This window comes from Diabrotica undecimpunctata, chromosome 8 (assembly GCF_040954645.1).
Source record: "Diabrotica undecimpunctata isolate CICGRU chromosome 8, icDiaUnde3, whole genome shotgun sequence".
NCBI lineage: Eukaryota > Metazoa > Arthropoda > Insecta > Coleoptera > Chrysomelidae > Diabrotica > Diabrotica undecimpunctata.
This window is the reverse complement of record NC_092810.1, coordinates 24,984,016-25,007,236: the sequence shown is the minus strand read 5'-3', so window position 1 is coordinate 25,007,236 and position 23,221 is coordinate 24,984,016. Positions and strand designations below refer to the sequence as shown.

At 33.0% G+C, this 23,221-nt stretch overlaps 2 protein-coding genes across 2 annotated transcripts in view; both read right to left on the bottom strand.

Moving 5' to 3' along the window:
* Positions 1 to 14,324, bottom strand: part of orion (chemokine-like protein orion) — a 97,498-nt gene extending 83,174 nt beyond the window's left edge. The window contains exons 1-2 of the mRNA XM_072539881.1: positions 13,849 to 14,324; positions 1,488 to 1,789 (exon numbers count right to left, since the gene is read on the bottom strand). Coding sequence (XP_072395982.1) covers positions 1,488 to 1,789; positions 13,849 to 14,131 — 585 coding nt within the window. The 5' untranslated portion in view covers positions 14,132 to 14,324. The remainder of the gene's footprint in view (positions 1 to 1,487; positions 1,790 to 13,848) is intronic.
* A 7,069-nt stretch (positions 14,325 to 21,393) lies between these two features.
* Positions 21,394 to 22,866, bottom strand: zuc (Mitochondrial cardiolipin hydrolase zuc). Its single transcript, XM_072541417.1, has 2 exons — positions 22,294 to 22,866; positions 21,394 to 22,131 (listed from the first exon to the last, which is right to left on the bottom strand). The coding sequence occupies exons 1-2, from the start codon at positions 22,712 to 22,714 to the stop codon at positions 21,911 to 21,913; spliced, it is 642 nt and encodes a 213-aa protein (XP_072397518.1). The 5' UTR covers positions 22,715 to 22,866; the 3' UTR covers positions 21,394 to 21,910.
* Between the last annotated feature and the right edge of the window lie 355 nt (positions 22,867 to 23,221).

The following is a 23,221-nucleotide window of genomic DNA, read 5'->3' as shown; positions in this document are numbered from 1 at the left end:
CATATCATAATGTACAAATTAATAAAGCACCCACCAGTTATTCTAAAAAAATGGATATGATATATTGGTTGACAGAAAAAATTTACCATTTGTAACGTCAACGTTAAAACCGTTTAAATTGTATGAAATCATCAAACGACACAAACAACATATTGAATATAAATTTGACAAAGTGCTGCAAGAATGTGGACAAGTTTCTTTAAAAGTCCCACTATATCATCCAGACTTGAACCCTATAGAAATGGTTTGGGCGCAAATAAAAAATTAAGTTGCAAAACAAAACGTTTATTTTAAGTTAGAAGACGTAAAAGTGTTGGTGGAACAGGAATTTGCTAGAGTAACTGTAGATAACTGAAGACATCTGATTATGAAAGTGAATAATATAATTTAACATTACGATGTACTTATGTAACCTATGTGAATATAAGTTTTCCAAACTGTCCTGCATGTATGTATTATTTTTTTACTTAATTACAATCATTTCGCATATTCTTCTATTTAACTTTGATGTAGCAATAATATAAATAATAAAGGTTTTAAAGTTAAAACAATCTTTGTAATTAATATTTATTAATACTGTAATCTGTAATACATATCTATGGTTTCACATACAGACAATATATGTATGTGATATATTATAATAATATTATGAATTAAAATGTAGTACAATATTGCCAAAAATATAATCTAATATCATTGTTTAATAAACTGTATGTACCTATCTTTAACAATTTGATTTAAATCATAAGTATTTTTTGGAACGCCACTGCTTTGTTTATAAGAATATATCGCTGCAAAAGCATTTTAACGAGTAAAGATAAAAATATTTTATGTACCCACAAGTGTAGATAAGATACTGTGTTCATGGATCTGCAAAGTTAAAGTAGCAGTAGTTCAGACGTGTCACAAATAGCTAATATAACAAAAGAAACCGAAACAGATGGGTTGATATTGGCGGTTTCATAGCATTTAAATATAAAAATCAATTCTCAAATTTAGGAAGACATACCTATGAGAAACAAAATATAAATGTTCATAATTATTCTGTACCATCCTGGGTACAACATTTATCATTTGGTGGACTCATAAATGCATCATCGGATTGGGTAGACCAAGTAATGACGATGGAAAATTATTTCCAAAATTTTCATGGTAAAAACCTAAATCAGGGTAAGAAAATTACACATCGAACTGCAGAGTATGTTTCCAGTCATTGTTCGGATATAACCCTTTGTCTCGTAAAACATACTGCAGACAAAGGATATTCATGTGGATCAAGTATTTTAATAAATGCTTCAAAAGTCAGGTTAGGTTAATTAATTATAAGAGTATATTTCCATAAGTTGAATAGTCGTTTGATAAAAAATCTATGTAGGATGTGATAAATAGGAAATTATTCGTTATATAAGATAGTAATAGCAAATAACAAATTATGCGAAAACTATATAGATTTTAAAAATGTTTAATTTATATCATTAAAAACTCACCATAATATCCTTGCGCAACAATTCCAGAATACCAGTATCCGATATTCCTAACCCAGATGGCACTATAAACGCATGTATCCTTTCGAGAAGACTGACGACGGAATTACTGTCGTGCGACACGACCATTCGTGCAAAATCTTCCAAAGTTAATCTCTCAAAGTCTTTCCTGTGGTCTGCATATCGTAAGAAGCTTTTGAAATTGACATCTGTACTTGTCATGTATTTTAAGAGATCGTTTAGTCTGAGTTCCAATCGAACTCGGTCTGGGAGATTGTTGAGAACTACAGCTATGGTACTGGTACCTGGAAAACGAAGTAGTTTTTAAAAACAGAGATATCGATCTAAGTACGATATTCGCAAAAATGATTAACATATGGAAAAGTTGGAAAGACGGGAAAAGAGCATTTAGATATGAATACACAGAGGGAAAGTGCCGAGAATGAATGAATACGACTAACAAATAATGAATTGAAAGAACTGTGTAAGTGAACATCAGACTAACTCTAAAATTTAAAAAATTGTTTTCCAATTTAGTAAACACATGAAACAATTGTATTGTACGATTGTACCACAGCCTCACGAGGCTTGTGGGGTAATATTTAGACAGCTGGATGTATAGTATTGCCTATTTCAAACAAATTGTACCGTGTTTTCAGTGCTTGAGAAGAAACATTTACAATTTGTTACAATTTTTGATAACTTAAAATTACAATATGTTTAATTATTTTTATAGCATTGTCTAATATTCGCTTTTCTGTGTCATGTTGTACCGGCTTGTTTCCTTATTAAATAGTTCCATCTTAAATTTGGACGTATTCTTGGTCTCTTGACCCCTCTTGGATCATCATCATCATCATCATCATCATCCAGCCCCATTTTCACATCCATTGTTGGATATAGGCCTCCTCCAAACGTCTCCAGTTCTCTCTATCTCTAGCTGCTGCAATCCAGTTTGTTTCTATTCTCTTTAGGTCGTCGGTCCATCGGGTGGGTGGTCTGCCTCGACTTCGCTTGTCGGCTCTTGGTCTCCACTCCAATAATCTCTTCGTCCATCTTCCGTCTTCCATTCTAGCAACATGTCCAGCCCACGTCCACTTTTGTTTATTGATTCGCAGTATAATATCGTCTACTCCAGTTCGTCGGCGTATCTCCTCATTTCTCACGCGATCTTTCAAGGTCAGGCCCAGCATTGATCTCTCCATTCGCCTTTGTGTTACCCTCAGTTTTTCGGCAGTAGCTTTCGTTAAAGTTAGGGTCTCTGCTCCGTAGGTCAAGACTGGTAAGATGCATTGGTTAAATGCCTTCCTTTTCAGGTGAATTGGGGTATTTGTTTTAAAAATGTCTCTCATCCTTCCATATGCCGCCCATCCCAACGTGATTCGTCTATTTAGCTCGCAGGTTTGGTTGTCTCTGGTTATTCTAATTTGATGACCCAAGTATGTGTATTTATCGATTAATTCTACCTTGTTGTTATTGATCTGTATCTCTTCGCTGGGAACCATATTGGTCATCATTTTGGTTTTCTCGAAATTTATCTCCAGCCCAGTTTCTTGTAGTATGTCATTCAGTTCTTGGAGCATGTCTTTGATCTCTCCCAGATTATCTGACAGAAGTACGATATCGTCCGAAAAACGTAGATGGTTTAATCTTTCTCCATCGATGGATATTCCTTTCTGTTGCCATGTTAGTCTTTTAAATGCATACTCAAGAACGGTAATGAACAGCTTTGGTGACATGACAGACCTTGCCTGACTCCCCTTTTTATCTTTATTTTATTAGTATCTGAATGTAGACTTATGGTTGTTGTGGCATTTTCATATATATTTTTAACTATATTACAATATCTGTGGTCGACCCTGCAATCTTGTAGTGCTCTTAAGATGGACGGTAGTTCCATTGTATCAAACGCCTATTTAAAGTCTACAAATATCAAGGCCAAGGGACGGTTATATTCGTTAGTTTTTTCTATCAGGGTTTTTAGGCACTGCAGGTGATCGTTTGTGCCGTAATTAGGGCGGAAACCGGCTTGTTCCCGAGGTTGGTAAAAATCCAGCTGTGTCTCTAATCTGTTCGTTATTATTCGGGTGTATAATTTATAAAGATGGTTAAGGAGACTGATTGGTCTGTATCTTTCCAGGTCTGCTGTATCTCCCTTCTTGTGTAAGAGTACAGTTATTGAATTATTCCACTTTGTTGGGATATTTTGATTCCATAGGCATAGATTAAAGAGCTTTTGAATTTTGGCTATCAGTACTGAGCCTCCTATCTTTATCGCTTTCGTGACGACACCGTCCTCCCCCGGAGCTTTGTTATTCTTCATCTTTTTTAGAGCCTTATAAATTTCGTCCAAGGAGATTTCTGGGATATCTTCGGAACCCTGATTTTGAACCTTCCTCTGCTGATATTCAACTATATCTAGAGTCGATTGGTTGCTATATAATGTCTCATAGAATGATTCCACAATTTGTAACAAATGTTCTCTGTTTGATGTGATGTTGCCATTTCTAACCTTGAGTTTGACTATTTGTTTATTTAAATTTGTGAGTTTGCGTCTCATTATCTTCATACCTTGCGCCTCTTGGATACCACAGTGTATTTGTAGTGGACGACCTACTGTCAGTTCTCGCTAAATGTCCCGCCCACTGACATTTTAAAGATTTAATTCTGTGGATACATCAGTGACCTTGGTTTTCTGTCTGATTCTGATTCTTTTTCGATCTGTCTTTGTTACACCTAGTTACACATCGTTCCACTGACCTTTGAGTGATTTTCGAGTTTCGATATTATCTCTTTCTTTAGTGTTCAAGTTTCGCAGCCGTATGTCATGATTGGTAGTATACACTGATCGAATGCTTTTTCTTCAGATGTAGTGGCATCTTCGATTTAAATATAATTGCGTTTCTAGCAAAAGATGTCCGAGTCAGTTTTATTCTTCTGTTGATTTCTGGGAGTAAGGAGCCAGATTTATGTATTACTTGTCCCAGGTATACATACTCGTCTACTGACTCAAGTGCAGTGTTGTTTATTATTACATCTAGGACATCCACTAGCTCGTTGTACATGATTTTTATTTTTGTCAAGTTCTTTCTTAGGTCAACTTCATTGCTGGCTCCATTTGGGTTGCTGAGGTATTCTCCATCAATGGATCCAATCAAGGATATTTCTTTGTTAGAGTGTTTTCATAAATTTTTACCTTTGCTGGTCTGTATATATTTGCTAAAGTTTCTATGTACGGTTTGTCAATTGTCAATTGTCAATTATTTTTCTGAGAGTGGGATAGATAATTTTGTTACGAGTCTTGTGCTGGAAGATTGGAATCTTGTTTATGGTATACTTGATACTAATTTGGCTTTTAATGTGTTTGTTGATATTTTTTCGTATTATTTTAACATTAATTTTCCATTGCCAAATAAACGTATTATAAATGATCGTAAAAAATGGATAAACACTGAAGTATCCTTATCTATAATAGTACCAACTTAAAAAACTTGCATGTTTTATCTAGATCCTGTCCGTGTCTTCGTAAATATTACAAGTTAGAAAAAAAGAAACACCAGAAACTTTTATGTTTGACAAAGAAAAATTATTACCAGAATATTATTTCGTCATCAGATAATCCTACAAAAAGTGCCTGGAGACTTGTTGCCGACGTGACTAATAATGTTGACAATAATAGAAGGAAAAATATATGTCTAAAATCAGATGAAAATTGTGTAATAGAGGAATGCCCTATTGTTGCTAACATGTTCAATGTTTTCTTTAAGAATGCTCCAATTGAGGTACGTTCTAAAATTCCCAGTCATCAAAATAGTACTTTAAGGAAACCGCCTTATAATGAAAATGAATTTTTTTTACAGTTATGTCCTTACACTCCAAATAAGCTGAGTGAATTATTTATGGGAAAATTGAAATCTTCAAAATCGTGTAGATTTGATGAAATACCTCAATTTTTGTTAAAAAAAGTAATTCCATTCATATTATCACCTTTAACATTTCTAATAAACTTGTCTTTTTGCAATGGTATTTTCCCGGATTATCTAAAGGTGGGAAAAGTCGTTCCTATACATAAGAAAGGTGATCCAAAGAATATTAGTAATTATCGCCCAATAACTGTCCCTTCAGTGTTTTCGAAAATATTCGAATACTGTTATCTTAACAGATTAAACTCTTATTTATTGGAGAAAGGTATTGTTAGTAAATATCAGCATGGCTTTCAGGCAGGTAAGTCTACAAATACAGCAGTTCATTCATTTTATGCAGTGGCGCACCGAGGGGGGGTTTGGGAGTTAAACCCCCACCAGAACCCTATTCCAACATCATAAAAAAAATTTTGGTGACGAACCAAAACCCCCCCCAGAAGCAAATTCTAGGTGCGCTACTGATTTTATGAGACTTTAACTAACTATATTGATGCGGATGAATGCCCTGTATGGATTTTTTGTGATCTCAGTAGGGCATTTGACTGTGTCGATCATACGTTACTCATTAATAAGTTAGAAAATATTGGAATAAAAGATCTCTCTCTAAAATAGATAGAATCATACCTATCAGAACGTCGTCAGTATGTCTCCTTAACAGATGTATCCCAACAATCAGTAAATATTTGCAAATCAGATTACATTTACATTCATATGGGTGTTCCGCAAGGTTCTGTAATTGGCCCAATATTATTTCTTATTTACTTAAATGATATTGTCTCAATAAATTCTGCTGTACAGTTTACACTTTATGGAGATGATACTTCAATACTTATATCAGATAAATCACATATATCTCTTGAAAATAAATGTAACGAACTTTTGTGTGATCTTAGTAAATGGTTTTCCTCGAATTACTTACATCTTAATGCGGATAAAACGCATGCTATTCATTTCCACAATAGACAGAAACATCTGTTAGATATCGAACTATCAATATATTCTAAACAAATTGAAAAAGTTCATTGCCTAAAGTTTTTGGGTTTGTATGTTGATGAATGTCTCAATTGGAAAAGGCAATGTGATGATATTATTTCCAAAATAAACTAAACAAAATAAACCTACTTCGAAACCTCAAAGATACACTAAGTGAAAAACAGCTAATTATGCTGTATTATGCTCAGGTGGAGTCTCGTTTGCGGTATGGCATAGTATTTTGGGGTAGGTCTTGTAAAATCAGTGAAGTCTTTCTGTCTCAAAAGAGAATAGTCCGTTGTATTGCTGGTATTTCTCGAATCACTGGCAGTAAGAGTTACTTTACTAGATATAAACTTTTAACTGTGCCGTGCTTATATATTTTTGAAGTTTGTATTTTTATTCATTCAAATCTTGAGAAATTTAAAACTAATAGTCAAATTCACAATATAAATACAAGGCAGAATCAAAAATTACATGTGCCTTTTTCGAAAGGAATTATGCATTTTTACTCACCTGCAATAATGGGTCAAAGAATATAATATAATAAGTTACCCGAGCCAATAAAAAATGTAAGAATATGAAAATATTTAAATTAACTTTAAAAGATTTTTTATTGCAGAATACGTTTTATTCTGTTAATGAATATTTTAGTAGTTGACATTATTTTAAGTATATGCTATAGAGCGTTTCACGTTAAGAAAATAACATTAGGCTTATGGAGATCAGTGTTGCCAAAACTCTCAGTCATGCGGTTTACTAGATTGTCGATATATTTTTCGAATTTCCATTTTCAATTAACATTTAACTGTAAAGTCAGAATAACAACTGAAGAACCACAAAGCCTTATTATCATTATGTAGTCTCAGAGAACGGCATAAAATCGCTGACATACGTACACCGTATTATTTTAAGTTGCAATTAGTAATTAGATATACGCATTCCAAGCGGTCCGTTTATTTGCTTTTAAATCTTTAATAGCCGGCAAAGTGCACGATTTAACTAAGCAATATTTTCTACTGATTTCTATGATTCATGGTATTCGCTCTGTGCGTGACTGACGCGACACCTACCGCCTTCATCTGACAGTTTTGGAGTCTACCAATTTTCAGGTTAAACATATGACATTAATGACATATGTTTGACATTGTTAAATACAGGCGAAATTGACAATTATTAATAATTAACTTTTTAACTATATTTTTTCAGTTTATGTACAAAATAAATGTAGTATTAAAAACTGGGTTTCTCAAAATTCATCATAATATATCTTTTTAAGCCCAAACGGAAAAGAAAAGTTAAAAATCTAGTACTGGCAAATCAAGTTTTTCACGTAAAAGAGCATATAATTAAAAACAGTAATAGTAAAAGTTATGATATAAAAGCTAAAGTCATCAGGCACTCTGCAGTTAGCTTGAAGCCTTATAAAATATCATTTAAGGTAAATTATTTAAATATTTCCTATTTTAATTGCATAAAAATGATGTTATGTGATATTTACTTTTTCATATTAATCGCACGGATCCATATTTTTCTTTTCTCTAATTTATATGTAATCTTTGGAAACCTATAAAAACTACACTTGCTATTTTTGCTATTATTAGCACAATTAAATACGCAACATGTATTTGCACACATTTTTGATAAAATTTATGCGTATAAAGACTCCAATTGTGTCATATTTCGCCGCTACGCACGCTGGCATCGTTTCAAGGTACCTCTACCATGGTCACGCACGGAGCGAATATGATAGTCTTACCGAAAAACAAATAAACTGTCGTTACTATAATTAAAATAAGATAAAATAAAATTATCTTTTGTAAATACTATTTATTTAATTAAAATCATTTTCCCTACTTTTCATCTCTTGTTTCGAATGGACACTTTTGGTCAATTACGTTAAAAAGTTAAAAAACAATTATTTAATTCATGTCTGTGAAAACGAAAATACAAATTATACAACCCTGAATCGTACTTATGTTCATCGTGGCATCGCTGCGCTTCTATCGTCCATAAGAAATACACGGCCCTATCTCCGCAATGTTATTTTCTTAACGTGGAACGCTGTATAGTAATTTTACATTTTCTATTTGTGTTTGTCTTGTAATGTTAGGTTTAGCGTAATTTTAGATTTACATTTATATTTACTAATTTTGTTTTCTAAACTGTGACTGATCCTATACAAATTGTATTTGTCAAAAAGGAAATAAAGTATTATCCAGAATTGTTTGGTTGGTCAAAGCTTCTATTACTGCCTTGGGATATATAGAATCGAAAGCCTTCTCGAAGTCTATAAAGGTTAGTGCTAGCAGTATTTCATATTCTTTAGCTCACTCATTAGTTCTCGAAGCGTATGAATATGCTTCATGGTACTGCAGTTTGTAAATATGCCTGCTAAGATTTTCCAGGTTTTTTGCCAGCGTGTTTAAGCAGTTCCACTGTTATGCCATCTATTGTTCGCTGTAGAATTTAGTCACGAGTTGTATTATTTCATTTCTGCATTTGATTCATTTGAAAGAAAAACTATGTGGGAGAGTCTAAAAACGAATCAAGTAAGTTAATATGTATATATATATATATATATATACGAGTTGTATTATTTCATTTCTGTCTGTAATTTTGGTGTTTTCGTTTGTTAGAGCGATTTTCTTCTTCCCAATTATTAATACTTTTCTTGTTTTCTTACAGTTTTCCTGTTTTCGATTGTATTTTCTGCCAGTCTTTCATTGTATTTTCTTATGTCTTCCTTAATACTTTTCCTTATTGTCTTACAAAGTTCTGTGTATTGTATTCTCTGTATGTCGCTGCTTACTTTCATTTCCCTTCTTTGTTTTAGCAATATTTTGGTTTTATCAGGCAGTTTACTACGTCCATTTTGTGGTTGTGGTCCTCTGATTTCTTTGCCATTATCAGGGATGATTTCCATTAATTTCTTCTTATTCTTTCATCAAAAATCTTTGGTAGTGATCTGAGTTTTTTTCTTTTAGATTGTTAATATTTATACCGGTAACTGTTGGTTCTGTGATTAATTTTATTCTTTCTAGTTTCAGATCTAGAACAATTTTTTGCTCTGATAAGTCTATGGTAGCTGCCTGTTTCAAATTGATTTACTAAGTACACTGACATCTTTTATTGTAGCAATCCTGTTGGTTAGAATGAAGTCAATTTCGTTATTAGTGGTTCCATTAGGTGCTACCCAAAAGTTCATTTTCGGTTCGATTTTTTCTTAAAGAATGTATTTGCAATCGGCATGTTTTGGTAGTGTGCAACTGAACCAGTCTTTGTCCCCTTTTATTTCTCTCACCGACTCCATGCTCTCCCACGACCTGTTTCTTGTCGTTTCTCTTTTCCACTTTGGCATTAAAGTCACCAATTAAATCCTTGAAGTGAGTTTTATTGTTATGTAATGCTTGATTTATGTTACTGTAGAGTTCCTCTATTTCTTCGTCAGTGTCAGTAATAGTTGGGGCGTATATTTGTATATTATTGTATCTCTTTGATAGTTATACGGTTAAACTAGCTACTCTATCCGAGATACTAGTTATTTCTACTACTCTTCGTTACTCTACTACTTACTCCTCGTATATATATATATATATATATATATATATATATATATATATATATATATATATATATATATATATATATATATATATATACGAGCAATAAATGTTTTTACGATAATACCTTAAGCTTAAAACTGTAAAATGCGGCCCTGTCCATCGAAGTATAAAAAAATAACTGTTAATCATTCGCTACATAGGTGCTTTTATAATTATTATAAATAATATTCTAAGAAATAATAACTATAAAATTACAATTACTGGTTCAGGGTCAGTGGCTTTTATACAATATGGCCGATAAGAAACAAAGAGCAAATTGTTTCCGGAAGTTACACACATTTTAGCAATACGTTGAAACCGAGATGCGTGTAGGTGAATAAACGAATCGTTTTAAGTTTCAAAAAAGTGGTTTAACTGGTTTAAAATTAGTTCTGAAAGCTATTAGCTGGGCAAATAGTTTTAAGGAATGTGAACTGTTTTTGGCCAACTTTAAATATTGGCTGTTCCACATATCGCACAAGTAATTTTAAAAAAGACCAAGATTGTAAATTTCCAATTGATTCAGAAAGAATACAAAGAAACGTTTATTGTTCAAGCCGTAGATGGTCGTTGACTTGATGACATAAACCTTAAACTTCAAGAAACCACAAAGAAAAAGTTCAACGTCATTTTATTTATTATGGTCAAACAGTGTATCATATCCGCAACAGACGATACATTTAGTAGTATTTATGTGTTTCTCGGTAATCACGTAAATTTTATCTGCACGAAATTCGATCATTTTGACGATGACGATGAAGAACAAATTGATCGCAGAATTATTTCATTCTAAAAATCGGTATCAATTTGTTTTAGTTGGGTACGCCACAAGGCGGTATTTCATTCACAATAATTTGGGACGCAACTTCTTTCAAAATTTGATTTATTGCGTTAATTTTAAACAACTTTGACACAATATGGATCTAAAACTATTTTCTTGTGGCATTTTTATGTACCATATTTATTGGAAAAAAACTACAATGATATATGAAAATACTAAACTTATTTGAAGTTTGCCACCTAAGTTAATGGATGGCCGAAAAGATTCTGGATCTAGAAGAAGTAAGATGCCTCAACTCAGCAGACGAAACTGTTATAACGACAACGGAAATGGCAACGGAAACGAACATGGATAATAGGTACAAGAGGCAGAAAAATATATAGAATCGACTTGGTCATACCATCTGAAACAAAGAAAAAAGGACAAGGAACTCAAAATATGAAAAAATTCATACTTATATTCATGAATTACAAGAAAAATATATCTAACTGGCAAGCCCTAAATAAGAGAACAATTAAAGTCAACCTCAACATGAAGGGATATAAAATAACTCATGCTCATGGTGGCACCCTAATTCTTTCTACAAATAATGATTTCTCTCCTATAACAAAATATGACTTTCTGTTGAATGAATCCTTTTTTGAGTTTTCATTGGTTTATCACAAGAATCTTAATCTATACATTATTTGCATTTATAGATTACCTGATTCTTCCACGGAACTATTTTTTAGAACCTGTTAAATTTGTTAGACGACCTGCCCAATAAAAGCAGAAAGATTCTATGCGGTGACTTAAATATTATTTACGCTGTTGCTTGTGCTACCCAATTATCCTTAGTCAATATACTCGAATTGCTTTTTGCTTTATTAATTATATTGATATTGCTTTTATTAAGAATTCTCGGTTTATATTGTCATAGACTTTGAAAGCGCATATGACAATATAAACCGAGAATTCTTAATAAAAGCAATGAAAGAATTTAATATACCAACACAACTAATAGAACTGATAAAAGAATCTCTAAAAGTAGAAAGTAGAATCTGGATATAAAATGAATTAACGGAAACAATAGATGTGAAAAAGGGACTACGCCAGGGAGACGCTCTATCATTCATCTTGTTCAACATCGTACTCGAGAAAATACTGAGGGACACAACAGTCAATACACGAGGAACAATCATTAATAAAACCGTGCAAATACTAGCATTTGCAGATGATGTTGACATAATCGCAAGATCAAGAAGAGAAATGATAGAGGCATACAACCAAATAGAACGAGCTGCACAAAATAGTGGTCTTAAAATCAATCAGACCAAAACAAAATATATGCAGGTAAGTAAAAACGCAGAAATAAGGCAGCCACAAAATATAACAATAGGAGAATACAACATAGAGGGGGAAAAAACTTTATATACTTGGGATCCCTAGTCACGTCTGATAATAACGTTACGGAGGAAGTGAAGAGGCGAATATTTATTGCAAATAAATGTTACCATGGCTTAATTAGACACCTAAGATCAGATAACGTCGCAAGAAAGACAAAATGCCAAATATATAAAACCCTAATAAGACCGGTACTCACATATGGCTCAGAAACCTGGACACTCACTAAAAGAGAGGAAACGTTGTTAACCACCTTCGAAAGAAAAATCTTGCGACACATATATAAGGGCACAAAAGAAAACGGAATATGGCGAAGACGATACAACTCTGAACTATACAAAATATACCAGGATCCGGATATTATCACATTCATTAAAATAGGACGGCTGCGTTGGATAGGACATGTAGAAAGAATGGAAGAAGGCGAAATACCAAACAAAATATTCAAACCATGCCAGTAGGAAAAAGAACAAGAGGAAGACCGAAACTGAGATACTTAGAACAAATAGAAAATGATATAACAACCTTAAAAATAAAAAACTGGAGAAAAAAAGCACGAAACAGATCAGAATGGAGAAGAATCCTGGAACAGGCCAAGACCCAAAAAGGGTTGTCGAGCCAGTGATGATGATGATGATGAATATACTCGAATCGTATGGTTTAACAATGCATGTTAATTCTCCTACAAGAATTACTAAAACAACATCTACCATAATTGATTATTTTGTCTTAGATTTCTCACCCCTTGATATACGCTCTACAATTATTAATGTAGGACTATCTGATCATGAAGCAGTATATACCAAGTTTAACACTCAATCTTAACAAACAATCTTCGACAACTCAACGTTTAGGTAGGATTTTTTTCGCCCAGAACTTCCGTAAATTTCAAAATTTGTGCTTTTCTTCTGGGTGGCACCTTCAATCTGTGGACGTGGACTATAATTTTAGTAATTTTTCAGATAGGGTGACTTAAATATTAATTACGCAGGGTTGTCCGTATTTTCAATAAGGCATTTCCTTTAATTACAATTAAATTATGTTAAATATTGCAAAATTATTTTGCAAAAACATCTCGATTTTTTTGCTTTTAACTGTTGCGTACTCGAAAATTATTTTTTCATATCTGGAAAGCCTGCATTTTTTTACAAATTCTAAAAATTAACCATGAACCAATGTTCCAGGTTAATTTTTAAAAAACTTATTAACATTCATAAAAAACAGGATAGACGAAAACACCTGGATTAGGTCTTTTTAAATGCTAGTAAACGTACCTATATCCGGAAGAGATAATAAGGTTTCTTGCAGCCTGCGCTTGCAGAAACTAGTACGAAAGAAAGGAGGAGAAAGGGAAAAAATAGAAGAACTAAAATTGCTACAGGAAGTTGAAGCATTGAAAAATGTGATGCATAATATTATGAAAAAGAGATCAAAGTGTGTAAGAGGAAATGTGAGAAAAATACACAAGTGAAGGAACGAGTGGGGTCCAAGATACAACCAGATCAGTAATATATAAAGAATAACATAAAGAAAGACAGACATGTAAATAAAATGAAAAAACAATCTCCCACAAATAGAGAGGACCGATATCTTAACACATCAATGAATCTCTGATAAATATGAGACAAAAGAAAAGATTCGCAAACATTAAGCATTAAAAAAACAAAAGGTAATAAAATATTAACTGTCAATGAACTCACCTACTCCGTCCAAGTTTACAGCTAGTTCATCTAGTTTCTGTGAAATCACATTAATTTTTCCAAAAAGTTTGTCTTCAGTCTTATCTAAGAGGGGTAGAGGCAAATGGGAGAAATCAACATTTTGGTCGACGATATTCCAAGCTTTCGCGATGCCTGAGACTACTTCGCCCGCTATTTTAATAATACTCACAGCACCTAAGAAAGTTATTTCGAAAGTATCACTCTTTGGCACAAAGAAACCTGAAATCACTGCAAAGATTAAAAAATACCGTAAGTGCGACATTTTTTTGACGGAAGTAGCACCAAGTACTTAGAACTAATACTACTATTAAAGTTTATTGAGTTTTACGACATTGTTTTCGATTTGATTGTCTCCGATTCATTAATTTTAGTATCTTGTTTCAGAAACACTATTCGCGCGGATCCAACTCAGTTGTTGTCAGTCCGTCATCTGTTTATCGTTGGTACAGTTGATTGTGGCTGGCAGTCTCCCTCTACAATTTTGTTTAAGTGCAATGCAGTACCGGAATAGCCCGATAAAGACAAGCTGCATTATCAGCAATACGATAGTGGTATAAATTAACAACGTGATCGGAATATACGTCGATTCAAACAATTTATTAAAAACAGTTATTATTAACCGATGACAAGGATATACTGGAAAGATGGAGAGAACATTTCGAACAACTATTGAAAGTAGAGCAAGGAAAATGAAAACAACGTAAACGGCGTATCAAAGGAAAACACAGAGGAAAACACAGAGGAAAACACAGTCTCCCGAACCCCCAGACACTACTACACTCACTAGTCACTTCTAGTTCACTCACTAGTTCACTACTGTAGTAGGCACATAAGAACTGTCAAATTAAGTAAGCAAGGAAAAATGAAAAAGTTACAGAAGGCACAAGGAACTTCATGCAAAAAAGAAGGGAAATGAAAGATAAGCACACAGTGAACATGGCAGAGCTGAGGAATTTAAATAAAACCATTTCAAAAGCTGTTAGGAAAGACATAAGGAATTTTAACACTAAAGAAACAACTAATACCATAGAACAAAATAAAAGCCTTAAAGTTCTAAAACGAAAGTTGAAGACAGGAACTAGGAACATTTATAAGTTAAAAAATAGACAAGGACATGCTTTATATGAACAACAAGAAATTATGAAAAGCTCTATGTTAAGAGCTCTTACAGAATGCAGTATTGATTATAGATACACAACTCTTCTTCGGAATATATATAATAGCGCAACAGCTGCAGTTAGAATGTATTATGGCAACACAAATACATTTCCCTTCGAGAGGGGTATTAGGCAAGGAGATACCATCTCTCCTAAGCTATTCACCGCTTTGTTACAGAGTGCTGTAAGAAACAATAATTGGGAGAATATTGGAGTCAACATAAATGGAGAATTTCTGAACAACTTGAGATTTGCAGACGACATAGTCCTTATTGCAGACCGGGTGGATCATACCTGCCAGCTTCTTCAAGACCCCCCAACTAACGGCACGCAAATTGAACAGGTGGATAGCTATAAATATCTGGGCTAGGAGATTAAATTAGGAAGAGATAATCAAACAACGGAGCCAGTAGCGCACCTAGAATTTGCCTCTGGGGGGGGTTTTGGTTGGTCACCAAAATTTTTTTTATGGTGTTACCTCCATTTTGAGTCCTTAAAATGTGTAAGTAACAGTGTTGGAATAGGGTCCTGGGGGGGGGGGTTAACCCCCAAAACCCCCCCTCGGTGCGCCACTGAACGGAGCTAAACAGGAGAATAGAACTGGCATGGGCGGCTTACGGAAAACTGAAAGAAGTCTTTAGATCAGATATTCCCATGTGCTTGAAAAGGAAGGTCTTTGATCAATATGTACTCCCAGTTCTAACGTATGGGGCAGAAACATTGACCCTTACCAGAAAAGTAATCAATAAAATACAAGTGGCACAGAGAGCGATGGATAGGTCAATGCTGAATATATCCCTCGGAGACAGAGTATCAAATACAATAATTGGGAGAAAAACTGGTGTTACTGACGCAGTTCAAAGGATTACAACATTGAAATGGAACTGGGCGGGGCATGTTGCCAGATTAAAAGATGGAAGGTGGACAAAGAAAATTCTGGAATGCAGACCTAGACACGATGCTTAGGACGTCCTCCAACAAGGTGGTCAGATGACATCAAGCGCATTCAGCACAACTGGATTCAGGGTGCTCAAGATAGAATGCATTGGAATTGTTTACGGGAGGTCTATGTCCAGCAGTGGACTCAAAACCGCTGATGATGATGATAATAAAAAATATTGGACTGGACCCCACAGAGACACTGAAACCAGGAAAATCACCCACAACCTAAATGATGGTCATCGCCAAGGCGATGTCTGAAAGAAACGTTAGGGAAGAAGACTGCCAAAATAGAAAGGAGTGACCATTAAGAATGGAAAGGCGTATTAAGCTATGGAATCCGTTTTAACTTATATAATATTATCGATTTATTAGTTTTATTAATATTACAAATAAATTGATTTTAAGTAGTTCAATTAGATAGCATGTAATCGTAAAAATCCTTCTGATAAATTGAATATTTACGTCTGGTGTTTAAATTTACTAATAATCCTATAAATATTGCCAAATCAACTACTGATAATGATAGATAACAAATTATGCACTTATCTTTCTACGTTGCAAATAATAAATAGACTTTATGCATAAATAATAAGTTACGTTTTATTCGCTTATATATATTACAAAACATATTTTTCTCTGATAAGGTAAGGGCGCCAATTAAGGCCACATTAAGGTTTAGATGTCTGTAATATTTTATTCAGCAAAAATATGGGGGGGGGGGGAAGTCTTGTGTACGTATTGCCTAACATTTTAGCTATCGAATGTCACGATAAAATACTTAATAAATAAAGAAATATAAAATTTTAACATTGAATAAATCTTGAATATTTGGCCTTATTTGAAACTGGTAACTTAATAAGGAAAGTTTCATTTTTTAAAGAAATTTACGTGGATAATAAATTTTAAACATAAGAATTAAAGAATAAATACAAAGTTTAGTGAAAGAATCTTTTATTCATATTAAAAAAAAAATTGTCAATACATTAAGTACATATATCTCACATTTACACACATCGAGGTCATACATCCTTGTCGTCTTTTGTTAATCCTATACATTCCTCGTGGATATACTTATTACAATAAACACACTTACGCATATCAGCCACTCTATAATCATCACACAAGAAACAGTACCGTGAATCTTTTTTTAAATTTGGTTTAGGTTTTGCTGAGCTATGTATGATATTGTGCACTAAATAAATCTCTGGTAACTTATTGTGCTTTAGCATTAATGGCCTGTCGACGTTTTTTTGTTGATACTTTTAACTCCGGTGTAATCAGCAAACCACTGGCACTAAAACTTGCATTAAATTCTTCATATGGCTCTGTCTCCCTTATTTTTGCAACCTTATTTTCATCATATTTATTTAACGTGTAAACTGTATCACTATAATCCTCGCTGGAAGCTGTACCACTTGTGTAAGACCCAGATGAGTCACTGTCTTCATCTGAGATGTAAGTTTGAAAACCGTTGGTCATAATTTCATTTATTTTTTTTTTCCAGCTATCTCCTTTTTAACCGAGAATGGATGCCTTATTCCTGTCTCTTTGACAAAAGCATACACGTTTTTTCGTAATATTTTGGGGGTTAATGGCATACTCACGTCACAAAAAACATTTAACGGGTTCTCACCCATATATTTTAGTGGCTTATAGCATGTATACTTCGTTACACTGATGATGGAATTTACATTCCGAAAACGTTCTGTAATGTAATTGTGATAGAGCCCGTTTGGGTATTTTATTATATACCTTTTATAAAGGATTTGAAATAAAATATTTTATTCAATATGTTTGTTCCTATCAAACGGTTTAAATCATTAAACTTTCCAGTTTGGTTTTCGCGAGAATTAATTGAGCTTGCCATACAGAAAAAAATAGCTCACAGGAATTTTAAAGCATCGGGCAACTCATACGAGGAATTTTCGGTGTTAAGGGAAAGATGTAAATCATTACAAGCAGTATGTTATAAGAACTATTTAGAGAATATTTCAAGTAAGTACCTAATCCCCGCTCATTTTAGAGGTATGTTAGTGCTACACGTGGGTCTAGTGCTTATCCTAATGTAATGTCTAATAAAGGCGGGGATGTAATAGCTCAGAATGGTGATGAAATAGTAAATCTATTTACCAGTTATTTTTCAAGTACATATAAAGATAGTGAGTATAATTTATCTAATTTTGAATTGGACTATAGTGTGGATTTCCAGATTCTGAAGTTTAGTCTGACTGATATTTTCGAGGGGATTATGAGTTTAAAAACTACATATTCTTCAGGGCCTGATGGTATACCTGCAACACTTATTAAGAACTGTATTTTTTCCCTTTGTAAACCTTTACAACAAATTTTCAAATTACCATCTGTATTTCCACAATATTGGAAAAATAGTTTTCTTACACCTATCTATAAATCTGGCAATCGTGAGTGTGTTAACAATTATAGAGGTATAAATATTCAATCAGCAATCCCGAAATTTCTTGATAAATTGGTATCGAGAAATCTCACCTGGGCTTGCAGAAACATAATTATTGATGAACAACATAGATTTTCAAACGGGAAGTCAACAGTAACAAACCTTGTCAATTACCAACAATACTTGTTGGGTGCATTTGAGAATAAAATTCAGGTCGACAGCATTTACACTGATTTTTCAAAGGCCTTTGATCAGGTTAATCATACCCTTTTGGTCCACAAACTTCATACATCTGGCGTTGGTTGGTGACCCCATTGTTAATTGGATTAAAAGTTTTCCTATGGGACGTACATAGCAAGTTCGTATTAACAATTATATTTCAAAAGAATTTCATTGGCGTTCTGGTGTCCCACAAGGGTCCCTTGTTTTTTAACTTGTTCATAAATCGGATAGAGATCTCTTGAAAGATGATATGTAAATAATATATGTTTATGGTCAAAACAAAATGGTTTAAGCTTAAATCCAACTAAATGTTGCATCTTCATCTCGCCTAATTACATGTCCTATCCATCGAAGGCGTGCTAATTTAATACATTTTACAACGTCAGGTTCCCCAAAACTTCTATATAACTCAAAGTTGTAGCGCCTACGCCACAAACCCAGTTCTTGGATTCCTCCATATATTTTCCTTAGAATTTTTCTCTCGAAACGTTTAAGCAATTCTTGGTCGTTCTGTGTAAGTGACCACGTTTCAGACCCGTATGTTAACACTGGCCTTATTAGTGTTTTATATATGGTAACTTTAATTTTTCTGTGTAGTTTTGGGGCCATATGTTTCCTCAAGCTATAATAGCACTTATTGGTAAGCACTATTCTTCTTTTAATTTCTTCGCTGACATTGTTGTCTTTGGTCAGCAGCGAGCCCAGGTAGACGAAGGTGTCCACAACTTCCAGTTCCAGATCATCAATTAATAGTCTAGGTATCTGGTTGCCTGATCTAGTACAATACATATACTTGGTTTTCTGTGCGTTTATTTTTAATCCCATTCTAAGTGCAGACGCCCTTAGTGATCGAAATGCTTCGATCACAGATTTTGTGGACCTAGCAATAATGTCTATGTCATCTGCATATCCGACCACTTGTACAGATTTATTAAAGATGGTGCCATTCGTATTAATATGGCACTCTCGAATTATTTTTTTTTAGTGCAAGGTTAAGAGACACGACAGTCCATCTCTCTGTCTCAGTCCATTTTTACAATGGAAGGGTCTGGAAAAGTCGTTTTGGATTCTGACTACACTCTCTACGCCTGTAAGTGTAAGTTCCGTTAGTTGAACAAGATGAAGCGGCATTTAAAATTTCACCATAGCCTGTAGAAGTTTTTGTCTGTTGACTGAGTCGTAAATAATCTAATAGCTAATAGATATGTTCTTAATGGTGTACTCTTGGATTCAATTACTGAGATTAGAGATTTGGGTGTATTATTGGATTGTACATTGACATTTAGAAGCCATTTTCTTAAAATTAAGGAAACAGGATTTCCTTAATTTCCGCTTTTTGTATTGCTCTCTGGTAGGTACGCTGAGGTCTTGAATACTGCTCTGTTGTTTGGTCCCCATTTCATCAAGTCTACTTTGATGGATTGGAGAGCGTTCAGCGGAAGTTTCTCAGATCTTTAGCTTTTAAAGCACATATGAATGTAAGAAATACTGAAAATTATTTTATAGATTACTCTGTAATAATGTCTCAATTTAACATTGCTAATATTGTTCTGAAGCTATTTTCTTGTGGCATGTTAAAGTAATTACTATTTAAATGGGAATAAGCCACAATTAAAGGTTAAAGTACGTTTATTGACGTTTCAATTTCCACTTCGGAAATCGGAAAGTATTTTGAGAACGATTTCCGAAGTGGAAATTGAAACGTCAATAAACGTACTCTAACCTTTAATTGTGGCTTATTCACATTTAAATAGTAATTACTTTAACATTGCTACACTGAAGAACCGCAGGTTGAGAGCTGATATGTTATTTTTGTTTAAAATTCTAAACGTTATTAATTGTCCCCCGTTATTAGTAAATGTATACTTAAACACAATACATAGAACTCGACACACTGCACTCTTTTATATTCCTTTTCATAGGACTGATTATGCTAGTCATTTTCTATTGTTGAGAATGCTCAGCTCTTGCAATGACCTCCTATTGAATCCATTCTGTCCAAACATTAATGTTTTCAAAAGGCAACTTAAGAGTATTAAATTTTTTACTGTTTAATTGTTATTGTTTTGATGTTTATTGTACATGATCTTTACTTTTTCCTATTTGTTGTATTTTTTTGTAAATGGTTCTACTGTTAAAATAAATAAATTCTATTTTCAAGAGTCCTTTTTGTTTCACTTAAATTTGTCTATCAATTAAAAATTTTTATATAAGAGCTATTGTGGGCCGTTCTTCTAGCTCCAGTCAGGTATGCCAATACTTTAATACGAGTATAACCAGCAAGTCTCCTTTCGCATATCAAAACACTGACGCAATGACATTTCCCCTCCCTACTGCCAACATTTACCTGAAATGACTTACAATTTTACATGGCATGTAATCAATGTAAAGGTGAACATCATGAGTAACGCTAATCACTCTGAGTTTAAACTTATCAGACCTGTTCATAAAATTGGTTGCAAGTTAAGAAATTATCATATTTATACCATTTTTTTGCATCTTGTTTTTCCTTTCCTTTCCTGTTTACATTCTGACTCTCCCATATCTAGCTTTGTAGTATTAATGGTTTTAGTATTATTTTTGTACTTCAACAAAATGAAACTCCAACTTCCACTTCGCTTTGACAAATAATTTATATTCTATTGCCAATTTTGCAATGTCTACTGTCACTGAAATTAGTTCATATCAAATTTTATTTTATGATTTTTGATTGCAAAGTATGAATTCCCTTTTTGTTTTTTATCATTCTGATGTGCTAATCATTGGGTAAATATTTATAAACAACAAACATAAAAGAACAAATAGACTTTATTAAAATATCAGGAAGATTTATAAGTCTTTTTAAATGTACTACATACAGTCTTCAACATCCTTTCGAAAAAATAAACTCATAATAGAATGTGTATAAAAATGAACATAAAATAATATTTTCAAAGAATAAATTAAGGTTTTTGAACTCAATATGTCAAATAGAAATATATGATTTGTTTGGATATTCTACACAATTAGAGTATTCAGATTCTTTCCATGTGATTATACAGTTAACAAGAAAAATCCTTGTTTTCTTATTCAAAAATTTGTTGCTTATTAAATAGAATGATTTTTGAAAAGAAAAAATCTTAGTAATATATTACTACATGTAATTTGGCTTATTTAGAATAAAGATCTCAAATAAAATGACAACTCAAAGTCCATATTAATGTGCCTTATTTGATTTATTCGGTAAAAATATTACATCTCTTTTTTGATGCAGTTTACAATATACCTACCTCCTAATTATGCCTATAAGCATCGAAATACAACTTAATTAAAACAGTTGCCATAGCTCTTCAAATTCTTCACTAAACCTGCTGATCATATCTTTATTATTAGTTAAAATGGTATTGTCAAAATTTTTACAAAATCCTTGGGAAGTCAGGTTCAGACTACCAAAAAACATTTTAGCTTCATTTTCTTCATCCTTGTCTATTAGACAAAATTTATGATGCATCTTAGTGGATGACAACGGCTGAAATTTGAATAGGATACCTAAAAGTGCATAATAAAAGATGAGACAGATTTTTATTAAAAGATATTCATTTGTTTTAGTATACCTCACTATAGAACCGTGTAATTAGTGAAGCAGGTTCAACATAAGAATATATTAGATTTCTACCACTAAACCATTTTATTCATGTTATATTTATTTACCTTGCTGTTTCATGTGTTCAAAGTTACATTTTACGGCTTTAGTGTTCAACATAACTTTATCGATAATTATTCTAACAGTCACCCCTCTTTTTTGGGCATCTACTAATTGTTTTACTACAGAAGACAAGGTTAACATTAGCACGCAGAGACATATACTAGATTTTGCACTGGATATAAACTTCTGTATAGTTTTTAGGTATGCTAAAGAACACCATTCACCACATTCTACTTTGGTCTCGTATAAGTGTTGCCTACAGTTGAAATTCTTCATATCTATTGCCAACAATTGATAGTAATAATTATTGTCTTTTTCAACTAAAAGTTGTATTTTCCTTCTGTATCTTCTTTTAATAACATAAGTTAACAATATAGGCAGAGTTATACTGGAAACGGAGATAAATAAACATAAAAATTTGTTCATTTTGACTGTGATAAATCTATTAAAAGTTTTAACTAGAAGTAGATGTAGGCATTTTATGCCAGAAGATTTGAAAACAAATTACATTGCATTCAATTTCAAATGTAAATTCGGGAACTAACAACTAACCTTAAATTTGTACAAAAAATTTTAATCGGAATTTATTCGATTGCTACGAAACATCGATTGTGTTCGATTAAACCATTCGATTCGAGTATCCAGTAAACTCCAGTAAACGCCGATTAATTTATGTTTTAAAAATTTATTAATTGAAGTAAAATTTAAAAACAAAATGAATTTGTTCTCATAACAGCTTTTATTTTATAGAGACATCTGAAAACCAATCTGAACAAATATTTTCCAAAAATTTCTAATATTCAAAGAAACTGACAACACTGCTGCTGTCATTCGTTATTACAATTGAAATTCATTTCCACAAGAATAAAGTTGAAATAAACTTCTGTGTTACCCGTTATAATTCCGCTAAAAAAATTATTTTCCAAATTTTTC

Bases quoted from the DNA above. Each gene is read 5' to 3' on its own strand.
- zuc (XM_072541417.1), bottom strand. From the start codon at position 22,714: ATGAACAAATTTTTATGTTTATTTATCTCCGTTTCCAGTATAACTCTG. The intron at 22,132-22,293 runs GTAAATAAATAT...ATGCACTTTTAG, and splicing joins TGAACACATGAAACAGCAAG to GTATCCTATTCAAATTTCAG.